This window comes from Apis laboriosa, unplaced genomic scaffold (genome assembly GCF_014066325.1).
Source record: "Apis laboriosa isolate Shangri-la unplaced genomic scaffold, ASM1406632v1 scaffold23_cov150, whole genome shotgun sequence".
NCBI classification, from domain to species: Eukaryota; Metazoa; Arthropoda; class Insecta; order Hymenoptera; family Apidae; genus Apis; species Apis laboriosa.
This window is the reverse complement of record NW_025222452.1, coordinates 907,129-924,073: the sequence shown is the minus strand read 5'-3', so window position 1 is coordinate 924,073 and position 16,945 is coordinate 907,129. Positions and strand designations below refer to the sequence as shown.

The following is a 16,945-nucleotide window of genomic DNA, read 5'->3' as shown; positions in this document are numbered from 1 at the left end:
TTTTATAAATATTAGTGTAATGCAGTATTTAAAATAATCATATTGATTAATTATAACATTATAATTTTTAAAGCAATAGATAAAATTTTACTTCATATAATGTATATACATATTAAATATATTTTCAATTTATAATGATTCTCACACATACAATTAAAAAATTAATATAAGATAACTTAAATTTGCAAAGAAAATATATTTATTTGAATATATTTCAATTCAAATTTTGTGTGATCCATAACATAAAAGAGGGAGTTCGATGCAACCGGCTATTTTCGTAACATGCTTCAGAGCATTCCGGGTGCCTCTTTCAAAACGTCATCTTAAGTGATCGTTTATTCACGAAAATAATTTCTGTAAATACGGTTCACCACCGACTAAAGGTGGTGATGAGAAGAAACCATTTGCAGTAATGGCATCAGCATTGGAGCTATTTGTAAATAATGTGCGGACACTCTCAAAACAAGGTGCGACAGATGTTCAGATCTTCCTTACATTCTCACGTACCTAACCTCTAAGAATTATCCTGAAGGATTATTAGAACATTTTGTATTACTTTGAAATAATCGTTTTTTAAAAAATAAGATTCGAATTCATACTATTTTCTTATTCTGTTAGTCAATAATTCTTCAATCTAATTTTATTCAAATCATATATAAATTCAATTTATACATTAAACTTATTTATAATGAAATTCTAATTATTTTTCATAGTATCATATGAATTATTTTCTTATTCAAATTTTGGCATTAATAAAAAAAATATATGTATCTCTTTAATCAATATTTTGCAAGTAAAATTACTATTTTTATATTACTATTATTATTATATTAATATTTTTATTAGTTATTAAACATATATATTATTTAATTATCTTATATTTCATAGGTAACTTTAGGGAGCTATCCGAAATAATAAGTAAAAGTACAGATGTTCTAATAAAAAATGGACAACACTTAGATAATGTTTTGGAAACCTTAAATTTGCAAGAACATTCATTAGGTATTTTGGCAGTACTATGTGTAAAATTTTCACTGCCTAATCCTAATGGTGCAAACAATGCTGATGCTTATAAACCACTATTTAGTCAGGTTCAGGAATTTATTATTGGTTGTAATGGAGAACAAGTTAGATTTGCTTCTGATATATGTAAGATTTATATTTTCTTTTTTTTTTATGAATATTGAAACTATAATAAAAATATTTTTATTTTATTTATAATTTTTATTACAGATGCGGAATTATGTCATTTATTTACCCAAACATTGGTTGAATTACAAATACCATTGCGTGGTATTGAACTTTTATGCCGTGCAATACGTAAAATACAATTATTTGATAGTCAGCTTACTTCAATACATGCAGATCTTTGTCAACTATGTCTTCTTTCTAAGTGTTTTAAGCCAGCACTTGAATTTCTTGATATAGATGTTACTGGTATCAATCAAGAAGAAGGACAATTTGATTCAAAATACTTTTTACTTTATTATTATTATGGTGGTATGATATATACAGCATTAAAAAATTATGACAGAGCATTATATTTTTTCGAAGTATGTGTAACAACACCTGCCATGGCAGTTAGTTACATTATGTTAGAGGCCTACAAAAAATATATTTTGGTCTCTTTAATACTGCATGGAAAAGTTTTAAATTTACCTAGGTACACAAGTCAAGTGGTTAATAGGTACATGAAACCATTGGGTCAACAATATCAAGAATTAGCTACAGCTTATCAAATGAATAGTTGTGAAGAGGTGCAAAATATTATTACTAAGTATCAACAATTATTTACAAGAGACCATAATATGGGATTGGTAAAACAAGTGCTGAGCTATTTATATAAAAAGAACATTCAAAGGTTGACAAAAACTTTTTTAACTCTTAGCTTAAGTGATGTGGCTAGCAGAGTTCAATTGTCTGGACCTGCTGATGCAGAAAAATATATATTAAACATGGTAAATTTATTAATAATATTTATTAATAACATAATAATATATATTCAAATATTATATAAAAATATTTTATATTTATAATTTTAGATAGAAGATGGTGAGATTTTTGCAACAATCAATCAAAAAGATGGTATGGTAGTATTTCATGATGATCCAGAAAAATACAATTCGCCACAAATGTTGGCAAAACTAGAAAAAGAAATGGCAGCATGTATGGAATTGGATAAACGAGTTCTTGAAATGGAGGAAGAAGTTGTTCTTACACCTCAATATGTTCGAAAAGCTTGTGGACAAAATGATCAAGATGATCAAACAGCTGGTCCTGCTCCAACAAATGTAACAAATGTGCAAGGTCAATCTAAACATAGCAACTATTCCATGTAACATATACACGTCGTTGTGCGTTACCTTTATTAAAAAAAAAAGAAAAAATGAAGCAAATCTTGTTGAAAGCAAGGACTTGAACATTTAGAAGCCTGTTTTGGATGAAGATGGATGTCCGAAATTTGGCTAAACATAATCTATTTTGTACAAAACAAAAAAAAAATATTACTATTTGTCATTATATGGAATTATAAGCTATTGAAGTAGTAAAAGTAACAAAAGATATGAAAAATTATAAAATGTCCTTTTTATAATAAATCATATAAGTACCCTTTCTGGATCTGTCTAAAACTGAAGGCTGATTGATATATTGTAAGTTATAAAGTGTGTCTGTGAAGGAGTTACCAATTCAAATATATTTTATTTTCTAAGCCTTATACAATTAATTTTTGTACAAAATATACTATGCATATGAAACAAAATTAAAAATTATTTCCTTAATAATTATTTAACATCTGAAGCAGGCTTTATATGCAATGCAAAAAAGAAAATATTGTACATGTTGTAGTTAGAATATTGTGATACATTAGTGCAAAATTATCACAATTTTTTATAGAAATTCCTATTTAATAAATACACGTGTATATTCATGAAAATATCAAACATTAGCCTGGCAACAAAAAAATTTTGTAGGAAACTATATGAAACTATATGAAAGAATGTAAAAGAAAATGAATTTAATTAATTGATTTTGCATATATAAAAGTATTACAAAAATATTTTCATCAAAAATTTCTAGTTTGCATATTGTTATAAGTATTCTATAAAAATATTAATATTTATTATTATGAAAAAACCAAGCTATCAAGCTAAAATGATTCAATACTCATTAAACAAATGTTAAGTACATAAATTTTGAATTTTTTAATACATGTCTCCCATGTATTTACACGTGTATTTTCATGTACATTTAAAAACCATCGTGTCTGATTTTTTAACTTATATATGGGCATTTCTATAGAAATCCATAAAAATTCATCAATATGGATAATAATATAACAATGAAATATGCGTGTATATATATATATATACACACATATATATATTTCTTACAAAATGAAAGGTGAACAAATACAAGTTTATTTATCATTTATGAAAAAAGAAATAAGAAATACTCAATGCATTATTATATTAGGTAAGTATAAGACTATTATGTTTTTCAATTCAATAAAAATCAGTTATCCATTTGTATACAAAATTTATTATACAGGATTTATTATTACAATTATTTTATCTCAAACTTAACAAAAAAAAATTTAAGAAAGATAATTTAAATTATTATCAAAAATATTTAAAAATTTTAATTTATACTAAATATTTTGGAATGTAGTATAACATATTTCTTTTTGAAGTTGACTTATAACATTATCATTTTTTGTTAAATGATAGTTAAATATTTAAAATTAATTTATGGTATATATTTATTGTAGTTTTTCTTTAACATATAATAATAATAATTAAAATCTTATGATAATTTTTTTATTTCATTAAAAATTATTTCAAATATCTCTTTTTTACTTTTTGATCCATCAATGAATGTTACTGTATTATACAAATCATTGTCTTTCATTAATTCATCTTTGTGTTTTAAATATTCTGGCCATACAACTTTTTCAAAATAACCAGGAACATCTGGTGGATCATACTTTCTTTCTTTCCTTCTCTTCCAACATTGTTCTTTGTTTAACATTATGAAATATTTACGATCACACAAATTTGAAATAACCTTACATTTAAAAAGCGAAAATCCATCTAATATTAATATATTTTTGTTGATCATTTCGGAAGAATTATTTTCATTCGGAAAAGATTCGATTAATTGTAAAATATCTGAATACATTTTGTCCATATCCATACTAGTTATTAATTCCCAATTAAAATGATTAAGTTCTTTTACCAAAACATGCCGTGGATCATCTTTCGGCAAGAAATAATTATCTTGGTGTAACACTATTGAGTTTTTTAACTTTTCATGAAGTTGGGTAGTTACAGAAGTTTTTCCACTACATGTTGTACCCGAAATACCAATTACAAACCATTTTTTTGAAGACATTTTATATCATTTATGTTATTTATATTGTATCTTAGAATAGGTTATTTTAAACTAACGTATTATGAATAATATTACGTAACTCATATTAATTTCCCTATCTAATTAATAATAAAACATGCAATGTAAATGTTTTATAACAAAAATTATTAATATAAAATAAAATTCTATCTATATAAATATTATGATTCATAAGTTTTACTTGATTTATAAATTGAATAATATGGCTTAACATGATAAATAGTAAATAATATTAATCCACCAATGAAACATAAGCCCAAAATAGCAGGAAACATTAATGCAATGTTGTAAGAACCAAAAAATGATCGTATTCTATTGTCATCAATAAATGGTAAGCCAATGATCCATATAGTATAATACAGAAATAAAATACAAGTCACAATCAATATCATTTTACCCTTCTTACGATCGCTATTAAACATTTTATAATTAAAAATTATAATAGATTATTTATATTTATAATAGATTAAATATAAATATATAAAAAAATATATTACTTATGATAAAATATATAGAAATGTTTTTATGTATTTATGACAAATATCATATCATGATATAATACCAAATAAAATTTATTAAGTGAATTTAATAATATTTTTTTCAAATAATCTTGTTTAACTAAGATAATTTAGGAAATATAAAAATACAATTTACTTATTATTGATCCATATATTCTTTTTCAAACTTTTTGAAATCTTCTTCAGTAAATGCAGTAGTTTCAGGTTCTTTAGGTTTTTTTACTTCTGGAATATATTTCTTTTTCAAGGCTCTCTCCAATAACTGTTATTAAACTTTTTGATTAAAATTTATTTTTCAAATAATTTAAAATTTATAAAAATATGAGTACCTTATTTGTTGTATTTGGATCAATACGATTATTACTAAGTATTAAAAGTTTCTGTATATTTTTATCTGTAGAATCTTTTTGTGCCGCTAATTTTTTTTGAGTTTCATAGACAGTTACTTTACTTGATCGTCCAAGAATTGTACCGAGATCTTTAAAAATATTTATGTTTTATAAGACAAATGAATAATTGATTATATATTTTATTTAAAAAATTATAGATACCTGTTTTATCATTTTTAGATAATATCCTATGTTTTGGAGGGATTAAATCCAGTGCACCTTTATACCTTATATGTTTTCTTTTCTTTCTTTCTATAAATAAAAATTTTATGTCACATGATATATAAATTTATAACCTGTACAAATTAAAACTTATACCTTGTTTTATGCTTTTTTCACAACCCATTAATTCAAGTCCTTTTCTTACAAGCGAATTTGACATTTTTATTTTAATTTCTATATAACATATAAAAATATTAATTAAAAAAACATCACGTTATAATGAAAAATTGAACTACATCATCTCAAAAAACATAATCGAAACTGTCTCGTGTCTTATGTCTCATGAAATGTCTTGATCGCATAAAAAATCATGATACGATCTCTATAATTTAGATTTGATATGATAATAGACTCATGTATGAATTAAATATTATTTACGAATTAAAAATTTTGCTTATATTTTTACAACACAAAAATATAATAATTATTTTATAAAATTTTTATATATTTATATATATNATATATTTACGATATATAAAAATTACATCAAATAAATTTAAAATTTTTAATCGATAAATTAGAAAAAGAATAAAAAATTATAACATAATATAATATAATTATTATAAAATTAATCAGATAGCGAAATTGTTTCTTAAACGAATAAATTTTTTAAAAGAGACATAATCAATGAAAAAAAAATCGGGAATCAGCGCCATTTTCAGAGTTCGCAAATGAAACAAAAATATAAACAAAAAAAGAAATTAGTATAAATATAAAATAAAAATTGTAAAATCATTTCTTGAATGTCAAATGTCTTTTCTAAGAATTATCTTTTTAAAAGCATTTAAAAGATAGTGTTGGTTTTCAATTCTTATTTAATTTTATCTTTTGCTTTTAAAAAATATCTTTGACATTTAAAAAATGATTTTCAATTAATTCTTATTTTATTTCTATCCTTCTCCTATTGTTTTGTCTTTTTGTCTATATTTGAATTTCATTTGTAAAATAAAGAAAGTATTATATAGATTTCATAATTTTTATTCTTTTTGTGTTCTATTATTTTCTTTACTTATTCTTGGTGTCAGATCAGTTAAAGTATAGGATATCAATTAAATATATTTTCATAATTTTTCTTTCAAAGTTATAATATATCTTAATCTTTAATATAAAAAATATAAATTTTTCATTTTTATTTCTAATTCACAAAATATAATTATATAAATTATTTTAATGAATATAATCATGTATAAAATGTAATTTTTATATATATTTATTATAATCTATAATCTATATTTTGTAATAGAATTTTATTTCTTATTTGTAATTTTATATTAAAATTTAATTTCAATTCCAATCATTATCAATTTTATTCTGAGTTGTAAGCTTATTCTAAGTCAAATCAGTAATATTAAGAATAATATTAAGAAAACAAAAATAATAAGAGATTTTTAGTGACACGGATATATGAAAAAACATACATTAAATGTTAGCTCTATATATTCTATATTTATAATAAGTATATTTCCCATCCTGTTTATTTTGTTATTTATGTATATATTGTTATTATGTATAAATAATAATATTTTTTAATATTTTTTAAAAATTATATTAATCTATTTAATTTTATAAATTTTATAAATACATAGAATATAATTAAATATATTTTATTTATATTAATTAAATATAAATAGAATAGTAATATTTTAATATTTTAATAAAAAAAATATAATTACAATAATTTTTTATTTGCGCATTATAATTAAATATAATAATTTATGATTAATTTTTTTTTATTAAAAAATCATATATAATTTTTAAAAAATATTTAAAAATAATTACATAAAAATTTATAGTTATTAAATTTAATTTTATTTTATATATATGAATCAATATAAAATTTTTTTTACTTAATACTTTATACTTAATATCTAAAAATAACAATATTACATATATGTAAAACTATATTTTACTGATAATCAGTTTACTTAATGTCAATTTATTTGAACATGCAGTTCAATAGTTGAAGTCGAAGTATCAATTTGTTTAAAATCTAATTATTAATATTAAAGAAATTGTTTCTTTATTTTGTGGATTTATAGAAAAATAAATAATAAATAACGTTAAAATGCATGACGCTTATGAAGAAACATCAATATTAAATATATCTGTTCAAATAGAGTCTATGGCTGCGTATGGTACGAGACATAACCTTCAATAATTAAATGTTTTTAATTCTAAATCTATAGTTTTGTGCAAATATTTCTTTTTTTTTATATGCAAAATTTTTTTATTGCTTTTTTGAAAAATGAAAATTTAAAGTTATTTAAATTTTTATTTCTAATATTATTTTGTATAAATATCTAAGTATAGTGTATAATATCTAAGTATAGTGAATAATAATAAAATATTATAGATGATAATTTATTGATTGGAACAAGAGAAGGTCATCTTCTTATGTATAATGTACCTTCTGTATCAGATGATAATCACAAATTAGAATTATTACGTCATAGTAAAAATTTTAACAAAAAGCGTATTACACAGATAGATGTTATACCAGAATATAATTTGCTGATAATTTTAACAGGTATTTTTATTAATTAATTTTTAAAATTAAGAATAAAATATGTAATTTATCATATCTTTTTGTAGATAATATAATATGTGTTCATGATTTAAATTCTTTAAATTTTCAACAACTATATCAGTTACAAAAAACTCGTGGTGCTACATTATTCAGTTTAGACATAAAACCAAATCAAATCATAAATGGTGAAAAACATACAGTTGTACACTTATGTGTTGTTGTGAAACGTAAGCTACAATTATATAAATCAAAAGGAAAAAAATTTGAGACATTTAATGATCTTGAATTAACTGTGCCAGATATACCACGTGAATTATCTTGGTATATTATATGCTATATAGAATAATTTATTTATAATAATTTATTATTTAATTATACATAAAAAAAATATGTTTTAATTATTTCAAAGGTGTGGTGAAACATTAGTTTTGGGTTTTCGTGGATTATCATATACAATATTGGATTTAAATGGAAAAACTAAAGAATTATTTCCAACTGGAAAATCTCCTGAACCAAGTGTTACAAAATTATCTGATAATTCTTTTGTGTTGGGAAAAGATTCTCAATCATTTGTTATGGATACTAGAGGGGAATTAATTCAGCATAATCCAGTAAAATGGTCTGATACACCAAGTGCAATAGGTATAAAATATGTATAATTAGTTAATAGTAATTAGAATAATAGTAAAAATATTTGATTTTTTTTTTTTTTGAATATGCAAATATTGTATAAATTGAATTATTTTAGCTTGGGATGATCCTTATCTACTTGGAATTGTACATGATAGATTAGAAGTATATACTACAGAAGGTTGTTTGCATATACAAACAATAAAGGATTTAAACAAAGCTAGGCTTATATATAGATGTAAACAGGGAAAAGTTTTTGTTGCATCAATTAGTCATGTTTGGTGTGTGAGAGCAATTGATGTAACACATCAAATTAGAACATTACTTGAACAAACTCAATTTCAATTGGCATTGAAATTAACTGTATGTTGATAATATATTTTATTGTTTTTTTTTTCATTCTAGTACAATTTTAAAATAAAATTTTTCATTATTTTAGAGTTTGTCAGATATATCCGAGGAAGAAAAAGTGAAACAAATATATAAAATTCAAACATTATATGCTCATCATCTGTTCCGTAGTAAAAGATTTCAAGAAGCAATGGACCAATTTTTGAAAATAGGAACAGATCCATATGAAGTGATTATGTTATTTCCTGATTTAGTTACACCATCTAGTAATAATCCTGAAGTCAGTGATCCAACATTACCCAAACTTCAAGACCATGATTTAGAAAAAGGTCTACGTGCATTAATAGTTTTCCTTACTGAAGTTAGACACAAGTTAATGGGAGATTCAAAAGCTAAGGATAAAGATAATATCAAAGAAAAATCTCTGATAGAAGGAAAAAAAAATATGACAGCAGTAGCCACAGAACAGTTATTAAAAATAATAGATACAACTTTGTTAAAATGTTATTTGCAGGTAATTTACAATAATGAATAGCTATAATTTCAATCATTTAATTATGTTTATGTAATTATAATTTATAAAATTCTTTTATAGACCACTGATGCATTGGTAGCACCATTACTCAGGTTAAATCATTGCCATTTGGCAGAAGCTGAAAAAACTTTATTAATGCATCAAAAATATCCTGAACTTATTATATTATATCAAACTAAAGGACAACATAGAAAAGCATTAGAACTTCTTGAAAAACATGCAAAAGAAAATGATTCTAGTCTAAAAGGTACTGCAAGAACAATACAATACTTGCAGCACCTTGGTAAAGATTATATAGATTTAATTTTAAAATTTGCTGGTTGGGTCTTGAATGAAGATCCAGAACAAGGACTTCGAATTTTCATAGAAGATATACAGGTAATGTATATTGGATAATATTTTGCAGGTTTTTTATAAATTACGTTTGTAATTCTAGGAAGTTGAACAATTACCAAGAGCAAAAGTGTTGGATTATCTTCTTCGTTGTCATAAGGATTTAGTTATAACATATTTAGAACATGTAGTACATGTTTGGGAAGATACTAATCTTTTATTCCATAATGTTTTAATACATCAATACAAAGAAAAATGTTTAGCATGTATGAGTGAAAATGCTACACCAGCCGAAAAACAAACAGCTCAATATATTAGGCAAAAATTGCAACAATTTTTACAAAAATCTGAGCATTATATGCCTGAAACAGTATTAGTTCATTTTCCATTCGATAATTTATTCGAAGAACGCGCAATTATTCTTGAACGACTTGCACGTCATCAGCAAGTTATTTCAATATATATTAGTCTTCTTAATGATGTACCAAAAGCAATTGAATATTGTAATAAAGTATATACTAAATATCAAAGTAGGTATTAGCTTAACTATTAAAAAGTATTTATTTATTATTTATATAATTATATTATATTATATTATTAATATATTATAATATATTATATTATATTATTATAAATATATACAATTATTTTATTTTTATATCAAGAAAATGCAGATAAACAAAAACAATCTAATGGAGCTGATGAAGTTTATGTAATGCTTATTCAACAATTATTGAAACCTGATGATAAAGAAAATTTGATGGCAGGTAAAATTTTATCATCCAGTATAATATTCATTTTAAAATAATGAATAGTACATATTCATATCAGGGTGTAGTTCAGAAATTCAAAAAACAACACAGCCTGATTTGGAAATGGCGCTTCGATTGCTCGAAGAACACGCAGCGAAGATAGATCCGTTAAAAGCATTAGAAATTCTGCCTGATAATGTTTCTATAGGTAGAATAAGGCATTTTTTAGAAGTCAGTTTACAAGAAAAATTGAATGCTAAACGAAGAATACAAATTTTAAAAGGTTTGCTTTATGCTGAACACTTGCAAGTACAAGAACAACGTATGCATTATGAATCACAAAGCGTTCTTATGACGGAATTTAACATATGTCCAGTTTGTAAAAAAAGATTCGGCAATCAGAGGTTAGTATTCAATATATCTAATATCAATATTGATTGACAATGATTATATTATCATATAAATAAATTGAAATATAAATTATTTTTCAGCGCATTTGCAAGATATCCGAATGGCGATATTGTACATTATTCATGTCAAGATCGTAAAGCATAACTTATATGTATATTATAATTTAAATATATTTATATTAATTATTAAGTGATATAAAATGTACATTATGATGTACTTCTGCCATATTATATGTAAATATATACATTTTCCATTATCTTTCTATTTATATTTACTGTGATTTGTTTTTAATTTATTTTTGTTATAATATTATTTTATGTTAGAAAAAAATTAAAAAAAGATTTAATTATATATATTTATATATCTATATATGTTTATTTTCGAAATAAATTATAATTAAAGATATTTCATTTTTTAATCCTTTAATTGAAAAATATTTTAATATATATAAAAATATTTTAATTAATATTGATTAATATCAATTATAAGAAAATAATAATTGGTAATAAAAATATAAATATAATTATTTATACTATATGCACTTATTTTTATTTACATGACTTCTATATTTAATCTTTCTTGAATATTTAAAATCAGTTATATTTTTAATAAACTTTTGTTTTAAAATTTTTATAATAATGACTAACAGTAAGGATGGGGCGTGCCCGGTCCAGAATGTGGGTAAACGGGACTAGTGATGTCATAAGCTATCTTGTATTCCTACGCCGGTTGTTACAGGGCAGGTATAAGTATAGCTGTAACCACATACGTTTTGATCATTTAAATCTATTTAAAAAAAATATAAATTAGTTATCTTTTTATGCTAGTATAATAATTTTATTTATTTTTATAATAAAATTATATTATTCAATTAAAAAATTATGCATTTATAATATATATAAACAATATACATAATGTAAAATAAAATAAATATTTTTATTGTTTCAATAAAATTTGATAGAAATATTTTTATATTTTAATATATAAACATTATTTCACAAAAATTTTTAATATTTACAGAATTTTTACAGAATTATATGAAAAGTATTTTTCAAAAATAAAAGTCATTTTGTCGAATATTTTATCGATCATCGATGTTTCTTTTTTTTAAAAAAATATAATAGAAAATTATTTTTACTTATAGTAAATAATATATATAAATATGTTTTATATTAAACAATTTATATTATTAAAATATATTTTTGTGCATTTTTGCAAATAGATACGACAATTGTATCGTTATAACATTCTTGATAAATAATTAAATAACTTTTTTTTAAATATTAAAAATATTTTATGAAATTATATACCAATTTGCTGCAGATATTCATAATGTTACACTTATGTTTCATTGGTGGATCAAAATTGGGACTAGCTACGCTGGCGTAGGTCGACGCCGTATGCGCTCAGTCAGTTGCGCGCTGGTCGAATGTGTGGATGGATTTGTGTGGATCGTTATCGGTGGTTTTTGGTGTACATCGGCTGGTTTTTATGCGAGTATTGGAATAAAACGGTGTTGCAGGGTATCCTTACGAGAAGGTAGGTACATGGTTTCTTTTGGTTTCTGTTCGAAAATGCAAAAGTAATTGAATTGTACAATCGGTTGTCTCGTGACGGCTTAGACTTTACAGATAAAAATGGCGTGTACCGCCTTAGCTTCTCTGATTTCTCTTTACTTTTGGATTATTATACAGCATTTCATTACATATATCTTTGACAGCGCTCGAACGGGATTCATATTCTTTTGGTACGTGAGATCGTTTGTCATTTATCGTAATTGTTTTATTTCTTATAAGTCTTTGATCAAATGCGGCATTGATTCTAACAACTGAATCTGTGTTCACTATACGATTAAATGTTATGTTCTTTTGTTTTATCTTACGGATAGAATTATTTATAATTTTTTATTTGCGTATAATTAGTTTTATAATATGATAAATTTATACTATTATTATATTATTATATTTTCTGGAATTAACTTTTGTGTTTTCGAGTTTTGTTCATTTATAGCGCTTTAATTTCCGCTATATGGTGTAGTTGGAATAGTATGGAATAGTTTTATTCACCTGTCAAGACCTATCTATTGGTGACCTAATTTTCTCTACTGAAAATCTGTCAAGTATTTGAATACCATTGTATAAAATTAAGTGTCTTTTTCATCTTATTATTGATTTAAAATAAATTTTTGCAGTATTTTATAAATATGACAATATAAAATAAAAAAGGATTTTACGAATATATATTATATATATTATTTGAAAGTATAAAGTCATCGTACTTTTGTTCGTTTTTAATTATTTTAGTTCTTAAAATTTCATTCTTTCTTATATTGAAAAATAATTTCTAGGAAAAGCTAAACTAAAGATAATCTAATCGCTTTAAAACAGCATGTATTTAATTGTTTTATCTTGATAAAATATATCTATAAAATAGATATTTAATTATGATCGTTTCTTATAGGATTTATGTCAAAATAATTCTTATACATATTTTCATATGAAAATTGTAAACGTATATCTAAAAATATATATAGTATATATATATATATAATTATATATAGATATGGCGATGAATAATTTTTATTTATATTGATTTGGTTTCAATATTAATAAAAGTGACTTAATTACATATCATAGTTCTTTAATTAATTTAATACGTTATACGTTGTACAATTTCTTTGATGCAAATCGATTTCGTCATCACCGAAACCGATGCTGAGTCATTGTCAAAAATTCTTAAATTGCTGATAAAATGTTATAAATTATTATGTATATTAGAATAAAATTTCACTACATTTAAATTATTCTAGTCAGATTTTAAAAATAAAATTATGTTTATATTTGTTTTGACATTCATGATATTTGACAACATTTTGATATTTGAAACAACAAATTCAAAATAGTTCGATTTAAATTTTTCATAACGTCCAACTTTCGTTTATAAAATTTATATAAATTAATATACACAAATTAAAAAATTAAAATAGGAAAAGTTATAATAATCATTTAATAATTTTTTTTGTGAATTACTGATTCTTTTTTGGTCTCGTTCGATGTTATGTTTACAGTTACGTCACCGTTGCCGGGCTTGGGCGTATGCATGTCTCTTCGGAATAAATTAATAAATTAGTGTCGTGCCGATCGCTTCTTCCGGGTCGCGTTTTTGGCGACATCTATCCGTTTCATTCAAATCATAACAATGTATGTCAAAATATACATTGTACATATATATAAATGTACATTGTACGTATATACATATATATCATCTACTATACAAATTAAAAATATAATAATATCTATAGAATTAAATTTTTTTTCTTATTATAGAAAAATTGTTATATTTATATTACAAAAATATAATATAAAAAAATTTTATATTAGGAAAAAGCATAAATTACATATCATTTTTAGAAATCACTATACAAATCAATGTAAAAATTAAATATATCAAAAGTTTAATTTGTTTTATATATATATATATATTTTATATCAATGAAGATATTATCGTATTAAATATATATTTTTTTTTTGTTTTTGATATTTATTATTTTTGATATAGTTTCCATGATTGTTGGAAACTTAATCCTGTAATTTTTTGAAATGATTTCGGAGACATTTATTACAGAAATTTATTTTGTTCAAGAAATTGTTAAATATTCGTATATTTATAAATTATGCAAAGATTTAATATTTTCTTTGATTCTTATGTTTCATTATGTAAATACAAATATAACTTTATTTATGAATATAAATATATTTATTTATATATGCCGTAATTAAATATTTATTGCATTGTCAAATTCTTGAAAAAGATAGATTACATTACTTTCTTTTAAAAATACTCGCAGAACATTTTTAATATTTCTGCTCTAATTAACGTATCCATATTTATATGTATATATTATGCGCCATGAGGAAACGATATTGCAGCATAACATGTAATAAATACACCCCTATAATATATTATAGGGATATTGAATCGTGCTAATTATCAATTTTTCAATTTTTTTTTTAATACATTGTATTTTATATAAATATTATGTATAAATATTATTATTATTTTTATTATAATTATATTTTTAATTTTTTTTTAATTATATCATTATCATTTTCTCATAGAGAAATATAATTGTGTGAAAAGTAAAAGATTATGAATGAAACATGTATTACATTTTAAGTCCTGTAACATATATAACATTTTCTTTTTGTTTGATTTATTATATTATATATAAAGCATATAATTCTATATAACATTACTAAAATATATTAAAAAATTATATAATTTAATTATTTTTAGCTATTTATTTCATTATTATTCATCATTGTTAAAACTTTTGCTTTTTTTTTTTATCACTAAAGAAACTAGTTCTTGAGAGTTCTTAAGTTACTAACCAGTTACTTTGAAGCTTATATCGCGTGATCGATTAATTGACCGACGTCAAATTTGTTAATTGAAACGAATATAAAATGGCGTCTATGTCTTATAAGAGGAAATATTGCTTTCTTATTCTATGAGACGCTTTTTCAATTCAAAGTTGCACTGTCGGGACGATGAATCACAGATAGCGTATTTATAAACGAGAAAACTTTTCATTTTGCAGGGACTGAATTAAGTGAAGATATCCGTTTTGAAAATAATCGAAAAAGATATTTTCTAGTTTCGTATCAATAAAACGAATACTTGACAGATATATTTAAAATTTTATCAAGTATTTTATCAAATAATTTTTTATTTATCGTATGATAAAATAAAATTCAAAAAATGTGTATTGGAAAATTTGGAAATAGAATCACTGTAATCCCACAAAATTTTCAATCTTTGAATTACTTTGACGTTCAATATCAATCAATTTTATTCTAAGAATTATATTCAATTTACAACTTTCTTAAAAAAGAAAAGAAAGATAGATATATAGTAAGATAGATCATAAGTATATTTTTATATCATTTATTATTTGATATACATACAATAGTCCAAATAATTCTATGGATTTCACTTTTCTCTAGTTATATCTATTCGAATAAGATATATTACCGAATCAGATATAGAAATTTTTGGTCGGTGATTTAAGTGGTAAACGATGCGTTGTAACACGTTCAAGTAAATGACGGAGGTATCCAAGTCGGCCGACAACAGATTAACGTAAATGCGGACGTGACGTATTTCGTGTACAACGGCCGACTAGCTATGTTCTATGCACCAGCTTCTGTAACCTTAATCGACGCTTTTTTTTCGGCCTTCGTGTTCCATATACTTATCGTCCCGAAATATACACTATAAAGCTCTACCCTTTACTTGAAATTTCCTATTCAGTATTTCAAAATATCGGAGAGAAGTGAAGTTTTATTATTTGTGCATTATTAGAATAGATTAAACGTTTATTTAATTATATTTTTACGATATATGAGAAAAACTTTCCAATTTATTTTTGTCGAATTTGCTCAAACGTATTAAAGTAAATATTTTAAAAAATGAAAATCAAGATATTCGATTGTGCAAGTGTTTGGAGATAATCGTTAAATCATCGGAATTCCTTTTCATTAATTTCAATGTTAACAAATGGAATTTAAAGGAAATGTAAATCCGATTGAAGATTATAATTGTAAATGAAATATTGATTGTTAGGTTAGGTTAGATTGATTTTTTATTTAATCTTATGACGACAATCGATGAATCGAAATTATTTGAATTATCACGTAATCAGAAAAGTTTTGTCGTGTTTTTGCGGCGATAAAAAAAAGAAAGATGTATTTTATTCGTTAAAATAATTGTTATTCCAACGAAAAAAAAAAAAAAACGTATTATTGTATTATTACTAATTATAGAACAATTATTTGCAGCTGTTTGTTTCTTTGAATTTTTACGAA

The 16,945-nt window shown here is 22.9% G+C and overlaps 5 protein-coding genes across 11 annotated transcripts in view; 3 read left to right on the top strand and 2 right to left on the bottom strand.

Moving 5' to 3' along the window:
* The first annotated feature begins 276 nt into the window (after positions 1-276).
* On the top strand, positions 277-2,761 carry LOC122713458 (COP9 signalosome complex subunit 3). The gene is made up of 4 exons (XM_043933927.1): positions 277-467; positions 889-1,149; positions 1,234-1,958; positions 2,043-2,761. Exons 1-4 carry the CDS (start codon positions 413-415, stop codon positions 2,337-2,339), a joined length of 1,338 nt encoding a protein of 445 aa, XP_043789862.1. The 5' UTR covers positions 277-412; the 3' UTR covers positions 2,340-2,761.
* A 1,041-nt stretch (positions 2,762-3,802) lies between these two features.
* On the bottom strand, positions 3,803-4,571 carry LOC122713294 (nicotinamide riboside kinase 1). Its single transcript, XM_043933629.1, has one exon. It carries the CDS (start codon positions 4,390-4,392, stop codon positions 3,805-3,807), a length of 588 nt encoding a protein of 195 aa, XP_043789564.1. The 5' UTR covers positions 4,393-4,571; the 3' UTR covers positions 3,803-3,804.
* A 332-nt stretch (positions 4,572-4,903) lies between these two features.
* Positions 4,904-5,915, bottom strand: LOC122713295 (active regulator of SIRT1-like). The gene is made up of 4 exons (XM_043933631.1): positions 5,636-5,915; positions 5,480-5,569; positions 5,258-5,406; positions 4,904-5,190 (listed from the first exon to the last, which is right to left on the bottom strand). The coding sequence occupies exons 1-4, from the start codon at positions 5,697-5,699 to the stop codon at positions 5,068-5,070; spliced, it is 426 nt and encodes a 141-aa protein (XP_043789566.1). The 5' UTR covers positions 5,700-5,915; the 3' UTR covers positions 4,904-5,067.
* A 1,571-nt stretch (positions 5,916-7,486) lies between these two features.
* LOC122713270 (vam6/Vps39-like protein) lies at positions 7,487-11,398 on the top strand. Of its 3 annotated transcripts, XM_043933537.1 has the most exons (11): positions 7,487-7,674; positions 7,893-8,066; positions 8,132-8,387; positions 8,476-8,708; positions 8,815-9,059; positions 9,136-9,561; positions 9,643-9,960; positions 10,019-10,445; positions 10,581-10,682; positions 10,747-11,071; positions 11,159-11,397. In XM_043933537.1, exons 1-11 carry the CDS (start codon positions 7,605-7,607, stop codon positions 11,220-11,222), a joined length of 2,640 nt encoding a protein of 879 aa, XP_043789472.1. In that variant the 5' UTR covers positions 7,487-7,604; the 3' UTR covers positions 11,223-11,397. The 3 variants fall into 3 exon arrangements, with proteins under 3 accessions (XP_043789472.1, XP_043789473.1, XP_043789474.1); XM_043933538.1 differs by lacking the exon at positions 7,893-8,066 and having other exon boundaries at positions 11,159-11,398; XM_043933539.1 differs by lacking the exon at positions 11,159-11,397 and having other exon boundaries at positions 10,731-10,888.
* A 1,088-nt stretch (positions 11,399-12,486) lies between these two features.
* The window catches only part of LOC122713475 (spectrin beta chain), a 28,268-nt gene continuing 23,809 nt past the window's right edge, over positions 12,487-16,945 (top strand). For all 5 annotated transcript variants that reach the window (XM_043933965.1, XM_043933962.1, XM_043933964.1 and 2 more), the window contains exon 1: positions 12,487-12,617. The gene's annotated coding sequence lies outside the window, so the exon portion shown is untranslated. The remainder of the gene's footprint in view (positions 12,618-16,945) is intronic.

Excerpts from the sequence above, each read along its gene's own strand:
- LOC122713270 (XM_043933537.1), top strand. The coding sequence starts at position 7,605 with ATGCATGACGCTTATGAAGAAACATCAATATTAAATATATCTGTTCAA. Across the intron at positions 8,067-8,131 it reads TTTGCTGATAATTTTAACAG|ATAATATAATATGTGTTCAT; the intron begins GTATTTTTATTA and ends ATCTTTTTGTAG. Across the intron at positions 11,072-11,158 it reads AAAAGATTCGGCAATCAGAG|CGCATTTGCAAGATATCCGA; the intron begins GTTAGTATTCAA and ends ATTATTTTTCAG.
- LOC122713294 (XM_043933629.1), bottom strand. The coding sequence starts at position 4,392 with ATGTCTTCAAAAAAATGGTTTGTAATTGGTATTTCGGGTACAACATGT.
- LOC122713295 (XM_043933631.1), bottom strand. The coding sequence starts at position 5,699 with ATGTCAAATTCGCTTGTAAGAAAAGGACTTGAATTAATGGGTTGTGAA. Across the intron at positions 5,570-5,635 it reads TGAAAAAAGCATAAAACAAG|AAAGAAAGAAAAGAAAACAT; the intron begins GTATAAGTTTTA and ends TTTTATTTATAG. Across the intron at positions 5,407-5,479 it reads ATCTAAAAATGATAAAACAG|ATCTCGGTACAATTCTTGGA; the intron begins GTATCTATAATT and ends ATATTTTTAAAG.
- LOC122713458 (XM_043933927.1), top strand. The coding sequence starts at position 413 with ATGGCATCAGCATTGGAGCTATTTGTAAATAATGTGCGGACACTCTCA. Across the intron at positions 468-888 it reads GCGGACACTCTCAAAACAAG|GTAACTTTAGGGAGCTATCC; the intron begins GTGCGACAGATG and ends TATATTTCATAG. Across the intron at positions 1,959-2,042 it reads AAAAATATATATTAAACATG|ATAGAAGATGGTGAGATTTT; the intron begins GTAAATTTATTA and ends TTATAATTTTAG.